Below are 7,868 nucleotides of genomic sequence, written 5' to 3' on the forward strand. Positions count from 1 at the left end.
GTGAAGGAGGGATAACCAACTCAGAAAAGCAGGAAGACCAAGCCATCTTGCTATTTGGCTGGGGATAGCCTGGTATTTGTAATGAACTCGTCTGGGACAGACAGCTAAATCCAGGGGCCAAGAAAGGGTGTTATAAACCATAAAACGTATGGGCATTAAAACGTGACAGGTAACATTCTGTGACCAAAAGCAACGGGCCACAAAGAGGCTTTTCGGAACAGCCTGGGTGAGTCCCCTCCCATCCCTCCCTCACAGGTGCCGACTTCACACATCTTTGTTTCAGGGAAAAGAAAAGGCATTTCACTGACAAAATTAAAACTGCATGGATTAGAATAAAACACAGAGGGGGTTAATCCAGAAGCCATGGAAAGGAGGCAGGAAAGTTTAGACAGGAAAATAATAGGACATACAATTTCATATTTGTCAAAAAAACAGAAAATGAACGATCTAAACATGTTTCACCCTTCTCCCAAAATAAGGGCTTGGAGCTTACTCGTCAGGCCCGAAACAGAACAAAGTGGAGAAATTTTTTCTCCCTCACCAGCTACCAATAGCACTGATGGGAAACGGGCAGATAAGGCCAGCTATATTTGTGCTGGGGAAGGGAAGTGAAAAATGAGTCATCCAGCTATCTTTGAATATCAATGATGAAGGGGGGATAACCAACTCAGAAAAGCAGGAAGACCCAGCCATCTTGCTATTTGGCTGGGGATAACCTGGTATTTGTAATTAACTAAACTGGGACAGACAGCTAAATCCAGGGGCCAAGAGAGGGTATTATAAACCATAAAACGTATGGGCATTAAAACGTGACAGGTAACATTCTGTGACCAAAAGCAACGGGCCACAAAGAGGCTTTTCGGAACAGCCTGGGTGAGTCCCCTCCCATCCCTCCCTCACAGGTGCCGACTTCACACATCTTTGTTTCAGGGAAAAGAAAAGGCATTTCACTGACAAAATTAAAACTGCATGGATTAGAATAAAACACAGAGGGGGTTAATCCAGAAGCCATGGAAAGGAGGCAGGAAAGTTTAGACAGGAAAATAATAGGACATACAATTTCATATTTGTCAAAAAAACAAACAAAAAATGAACGATCTAAACATGTTCCACCCTTCTCCCAAAATAAGGGCTTGGAGCTTACTCGTCAGGCCCGAAACAGAACAAAGTGGAGAACTTTTTTCGCCCTCACCAGCTACCAATAGCACTGATGGGAAACGGGCAGATAAGGCCAGCTATATTTGTGCTGGGGAAGGGAAGTGAAAAATGAGTCATCCAGCTATCTTTGAATATCAATGGGAACAGAAGTCCCTTTTGGACTGACCACGTTCCAGCAAAGAATGTTCTGGCGTGCGACTGGGCATTGAGGAAATCCGCTATGTTTGGACACACCAGAGAGAATTTAATCGCCCGAGCCCTCATCAAGTCCACGCGAGGCCCCAGTGGCCGGGTCCCTCCCTCGGTGCCAGGGAGGCTCTGACATGTGCTGTGTACTGTTCTACTGGGCCAGGAACATCTGGTGATCAATGAGCCTTCGTGTCATCGCCTCACTGAGGCATGGCCTTTGATGGGTCCCCGAAGAGCTCAAAACGGAACAATACTTCATGTCAGGCAAGATGGACAGGATAGCTTCTCAAGTTGAAAAGGAGGACGGGAGCAGAGGTGTGCACAGGGAATGGAGATGAGAAGGGGAAGAAAGTGATATGAGGGGGGAGAAAAAGACTTGAGGGGAGGGAGGAGATGATGAGGCCCTTCCTCTGCCCCTGGAGCCCACGGATGCTCAAGCCATAGTCCCCCGGTTCCATTCCATCTTATCCCATCTCCCAGTGCTGAGTGGATTTGGGACTTGGTGGTAAGCTATCCACTCTTCTAGAGACTTCCACCATTGACAGAAGCAAACACTCCAGAACTTCATGTGAGACAAAAGGATAAAAACTCACAGAAGGTGATGAAACCTCTGTGACGCAGTCTCAAATGATTCCGTGAGGGGCATTTTGCTCATCACCAGAACGTTTGGTGTTTTCCAACACCAGGCCACATTATTCCGAACTCCCCTCCTCCGCAGCACAAACATGCATGCTACAGACGGGAAGCTTCCAAAATGAACTTTTATAGGCAGGGAGTTTACAATCCTCTGAACATGTTTACACTTAACATTTACCGTTTTCCTGCAAGTTACACTATAACAAATTTCATGGGGTAGTAGTTAGTCTGAATTTCAAGCCACGGATGGTCATGAGTAAATACGTATATTATTAAATAAATTCCTTCACAGAACGTGTGTTGTAACTTTCCCGAAAAACTACCGAACCACTTGGAAAGTGTCCTCGGATTCTCCAAGCTGTGTAATTTGGAAAAATGAACAAGAACCTAATGACACTTGAAGCTGGAGAAGGAGATAACAGGTCAGTAGGGGGGAGAAGGGGGTAGAAGATCTCGTTCTCACCGTGGCACCACTGCTTCGGAGCCATGTGGCTCCGGACAAGCCGCTGAACAATGTCTGGGCCTCAGTTTCCCCATCTGTAAAGCAGGAGGTCTGGCCTGTGCCCAGCCCCATCTACCTGGCTGCTATGAGGACCCCACTAAGACAAAAAACATGACAGCCATTCTATGCCCCATATAAACAAACAGCAGACTGTCTTAGCCTCCATAGCTGTTGTTTCCTCTTGAGGAAATAAAAAGCCCCTCAGAGTAACGCCCTGGTTAGAGCAGGAAGGAGATGCCACGTACCGTGTGGGCGCCACATCAGCCACAGCCCCTTCTTCAGGGAGAAGAGCTGGGCGTGACCTCGGCAAAGGCACTCAGATGCCCACTTCGCTCTGCCCCTCCAGCCACTGCCGGTCTAGACCGGAGCCAACAACAGCCCCCTTTAGAGAAAACCCCTCTGAAGGATGCCAAAGCTCTGTACACCACACGCACTTTCACACAGGCAGAAGGCCAACACACATCCCAGACACGCCAGACGCATCGAAACTACATGTGACCAAACCACGCACCACGGGAAAGTGCCCACCATGAAGCCAGACTGTCTACACAACACTGCCGACTTCTGGAAGTCCTTGCCGAACGTGCCCGGACTTTCTAATCGGTCGGTCCCTACTGCACATGCCGATCTCTCTCTGTGACATGGGTGTCAGCACAGGGCAGTGAAAGACGGAAGATAACCAGGCCTGGGAATGTCAGAGCCCGAGCAGGGATCGGGGCCGTGGAAAGCTCTTGTCAGGACAGAGGGGATCGGGCCCCGGGAAAGAAGGGTGCAGGCGAGGCCCGGCCAGGGTGCAGCTCTGTCCCCAGGTGGAGGGTCAGGAGGCCCCGGGAGACTCACCTCATTGTGCTCCAGGCAGTAGATCATCAGCTCGGAGAGGATGACCACGCCGGTGCGGCCCACGCCCGCGGTGCAGTGGACCACGATGGGCGGGTGCCGGCTCTGGGTGCCCTCCAGCATGCTGTTGGTGTGCCGGCGCACCGACTGGATCTCCTCCAAGTAGGCTGCAAGACAAAGGGCACGTCCGTCACGCGCGCACCGCGTGGCTTTGCCTCCAGGAGTGGTGGGGGGGGGAAATCTTTTTTTTTTTTAAGTGACAATGATTTACAGTTCTTACAAGACACTAATTATTTGGCTGGTACCCACAGTACAGTCCTGGAGCCAGAGAGGACCAGCTGGGAGTCAATTAGTCCATGGGAGAATTTGTTCTTTGAATTAAATACTTCTTTTTTAAAAATTAAATTCGGTTTTCCCCTCTGCAAATCCCAAAGTCCCCCAAGCAGATGAGTCTCAACATTACTTACAGCAATTCCTCCTATTAACAGACGGGGATCAGAGCACCAGCGAGGTCCCCTTGAAACGCCCGCCTGGCAGTGCCAGTGTCTGGTGGGAAGAGCCTCCATCTGCCCTCTCCCTTCCCCTCCCTCAATGAGCGAATGTCAACCGAGGCTCGACTTCGTTTTTAGGTTTTAAAATAGACATCGGGGGGCCTGCTTTACAGCTTGGATTCCAACTGGTTGAGTAGCTCAAGGTAAGCCACCCCCAGCCCCATTTCTGGAGGCCACATGTTTGGGGGGAGTTGTGCCACCTTCCCCATCCCTCCCAGCATCTGCCTAGCTGAGCAGGGCTGGGGGGAGGGGGGTCTGTTCACTACTTCATTGGGGCACAAGTGAAAAATTACATTGTCCTTCAGGATCGTAAAAAAATATGGGTATAAATGTACTTCTCCAACAGTCCAGGAAGTGGAGAAAGTCCATTAATAATTGAGATTTTGTAGTGGCTGGCTCAGGGAGAAGCAGATTGGAAGGCCTGGGCACGCAGAAAAAGCTCACCCTGATGGAGCTACATACGGGAGACTCAGGGAGATGCTCAAATTGGCGAAGAGGAAAAAGGGCATGCAACCTGGTCTGGTTCACCTAGATGCATCTGTTTTACGTACAGTCAATAAGAACTCCTGTTTTCCTTATTCGCTTATCTCATTACAAAGTCATTCTAGGACCTGACTCGACACACTTGTCTGGAGTCCCTTAGCAATGTAAATGAACGCACTCACACTGTTTAAAAATATTTTCTATATTTTTTCAGTAATTTAGATCAGCCTTCCCTCAGTTGGTTCTGATTTTAAAGATTTGGCTATCATTTTAACCACCTTTGAGACTCAATCTTGTATTATCAGAGCTGTTAACCATCAAACTGGTCTATTTTTTTTAAGTGGTCTACTTTTATTGCTCCCATGTTCTGTGTTTTGGAGAAAATTCTGATTAGCCAATTAGGCAAGGATTACTAGAAAGGAACAAAAAGAATACTACTGTGAGGAAAGCGAGTTCTGCAGAGGACACTGCCCTCCCTTATTAGTATCTGAGCTACACACCTCAGCAACTCACAAACCCTCTCCATCACACTCTAGATTCTTTGATTCCAATCACCTTTCTCTTCTCCACTTTCAGTGTCCAACTCCAGCACCATCATCACGTTAGTGGGAAACGAAACACCTTTATCAACGTATAAGTATGCATAGAAATCTTTCTGTTGGAATTTGTGAAATGGTACATTTAGGCCTTTAAAAACCTGTCTTCTCTCTCTTTCCCCCCCTGCCTCCCATTCTAAATGAATATCAAAATAAACTCCAGGTGGGACGATGCCCAATCAACTGAGCCACACCAACCAGGGCTTACGTAGCATGCTTTCAAGGTTCAAACATGTATCCGAATAATTATGCATTCATGAGTGAAGTTCTAAATCAAGGTGGAATCAATTAGTTTACCACAGTTTTAGCAGCTTACTTGCATAAAAGGTAAAGAGAATATGGTAAGTGACATATATTTGTCTTCTCTGTTCCGCATAAGAAGGGACAGATACGTCCTTGTTATAATACTTTTGCCACTTAATAGAGAGCGTCTTCTCTTTCCATTTCACCTCCAACAGATCAGACCACTGACACAGTTGGTAAAACCCAGCCAGGAAGAGAACACTTACACAGAAATCCTTGGACATCCTCTGGGCAGCCGTGATCTGGCCAGTCAGTATACTGCAAATGCCACACCGTCCGTTCCTGTCCAGACAAAAGGTGCTTGACCTTCAAGCCGGTGGTTGCATAGCAACCAGAATCCGTTCGGAACTTCGTGGTGACCTTGAACTTGCCATAGGTGGCTGAGCTGTGCTTGGAACCCAGCTTGGGCCAGTATCGGTGGCTCTTGGTGCGTCCGCCCTCCTGAATCACACACAAAAGTAAAGTTGGAAATTAGTCAAGGGAAGCAAGCGCTTATCCTCTTAATCTTAAAATCTGAGGATGGGGGGAAAACGTGAATAGCTTCTAAGTCACTAACTCAGTAGCACTGTGCAGTGTCTATCACAGATTAGATCCTACAAATCTTAGCTAAGACCCATAAGAAGATGTACAATGGCAGCTACGTCAACAGAAAATTTAAAAGATTCACAACTGAGCTGCTGTTGGATGTCAGAGAGAGAAGAGCCAGAGCAGAGTCTAGGGGTGAGAACACGCTTGGGTGTTAAAGAAACAGGAGGAAGGTGGTAGCGAGGAGGTCGGAAAGGCCTCCTGGTCCATGGGAGGCAGTTTGGGTTTCACTCCACGGACAGTGGGAAGCTGTCCAAAGGGGATGGAGTGACCTCAGGCAGGGGAGTGACCGCGTCTTAGTGGTCAATCCAGGTCACACTCTGCATTTCTGATGTTCAGCCCAGGGCTCTCTCTATTAGACCTCACTGAGAGAGAGAGAGAGAGAGAGAGAGACATGTGAGAGAGAAACACCAATCAGTTGCCTCCTGCATGTGCCCCAAACGGAGATTGAACCCTCAATCTAGGTATGTGCCCTGACTGGAAATCGAACCCGCAACCAAGTGGACGGGACGACGCTCCAACTGAGCCACCCAGCCAGGGCCACCACTATCTTCCAATGGGCCGTTCTGGAAAGCAGCTGCTCAGAACAGTCCATGAAGAAAATGTGACTTTTTTCAATGATCTCTGTTCCTCACCTTTAAAAATTGTTAGCAAAGGGGTAACCCCATAAGTATTGGTCAAAACCACACGAAGCTAGTCCCTTAAGTGGTTAAGATAAAACACTGAACAAGTGACAAGAAAAGAAGCCTAAAACGTCTTCCCCCCGAAAGACAGCAACCCCCGTGAACTGCTCGGTGGTGTGTGCCCATTTTCAGAACGTAGACGTCTCTATTACAACAGAACAACTGTGTGACTTGGCAAAGGAAGAACACACATTTTTTTTCTCTCCCTAAAGAATAAAGACCTCTGCAGGCCCCGCAGCTCCGGGCTCCTTCTGCGATAAGCATGAGGGATGTCAGCTGGCCATGGCCGTGGTTGGAACATGTGCCGATTCACCCACAGCAGCCCAGGTTCTCGAGTCCCAGGGCAAAGACTATGGATGGTGTTGTCTGGCACACAAAAAGGAGCTGGTTCTTTTTGGTTTGTTTAATTTCCGTTCATGGCAATGCAGGGAAAAGAGTGAAAAGTTGATGAAAATGGGAGCCAACAGATTATCTTTGGGAAACGAAACCCAACTACATGGAAGTGAAAAGAGGAGACAGGTGCAATGCCAGAGGAAGAGGATTTGCGGAGAAATGGTGCCGCAGGAAGCAGCACGGAGCAGCCAAGTCCCAGACACGAAGCCCATTTTCTGGCCACCCCTCCCCCTGGAGCAGGGGGCTGCCGGCCACTCCCCTTACCTCCTCCGCAGTGACCATGGCGATCACATTGGCTCCCTGCTCCCACACCATCTGCCAGAAGTCATGGCACGTGTGCGGCAGGGGCCCCTGCGTGGCGATGTAGTGCCATTCGGCCCCGCCAACCACCACCTGCAAACCAAGGAAAGCATCGGTGAGGCAGCCCCCAATCCCGGACCGAGTTACCTGCTGACCACGGGTGGCCACATGGCTCTGTGCCAACATCAAAACCCCTGAGGTCACAGGGGGCGATGGAGACATTCTCACATGAAAATGCTATTAATCTTTTTTCCTTACTGCAACCCCCAGGAATTATGTACAAACCAGTGCATTTTTTAAAAGCACACATATACATAAACATATCCACACACAATGTCAGATGAATATGCGTGCGTGTGTGTGTGTGTGTGTGTAGCCTAACATAATTACAGAAACAAGAGTGATGCTTGTGTGCAATGCACTTTGATCATTTCGATTCTTTTCTCTTCTCTATTCTACTCTATTAATAAACAAGAACAACAACAATAATACCCAAACTGGTCCTGACTCTAAATGGACTCTACACCCCACTGCGATACCGTGACCCCCAGTTTGAGAAACAGTGCTCCGCAGCGTCCCTTCAAACAGTAACGACGTCCACCGTGGAGTAACACCCTCCAGGAGGCATGTCTTTCTGCTGCTGCGGACCTGA

General features: G+C 48.4%; 1 protein-coding gene across 4 annotated transcripts in view; it reads right to left on the reverse strand.

Moving 5' to 3' along the window:
- The window catches only part of PTPN14 (protein tyrosine phosphatase, non-receptor type 14), a 131,408-nt gene that overhangs the window by 1,804 nt on the left and 121,736 nt on the right, over nt 1–7,868 (reverse strand). For all 4 annotated transcript variants that reach the window (XM_006772930.2, XM_006772931.2, XM_015569944.1 and 1 more), the window contains 3 exons: nt 7,181–7,309; nt 5,462–5,696; nt 3,326–3,489 (listed from right to left, as the gene is read on the reverse strand). In XM_006772930.2, coding sequence (XP_006772993.1) covers nt 3,326–3,489; nt 5,462–5,696; nt 7,181–7,309 — 528 coding nt within the window. The remainder of the gene's footprint in view (nt 1–3,325; nt 3,490–5,461; nt 5,697–7,180; nt 7,310–7,868) is intronic.

Source organism: Myotis davidii, unplaced genomic scaffold (assembly GCF_000327345.1).
Source record: "Myotis davidii unplaced genomic scaffold, ASM32734v1 scaffold362, whole genome shotgun sequence".
Classification (NCBI taxonomy): Eukaryota; Metazoa; Chordata; class Mammalia; order Chiroptera; family Vespertilionidae; genus Myotis; species Myotis davidii.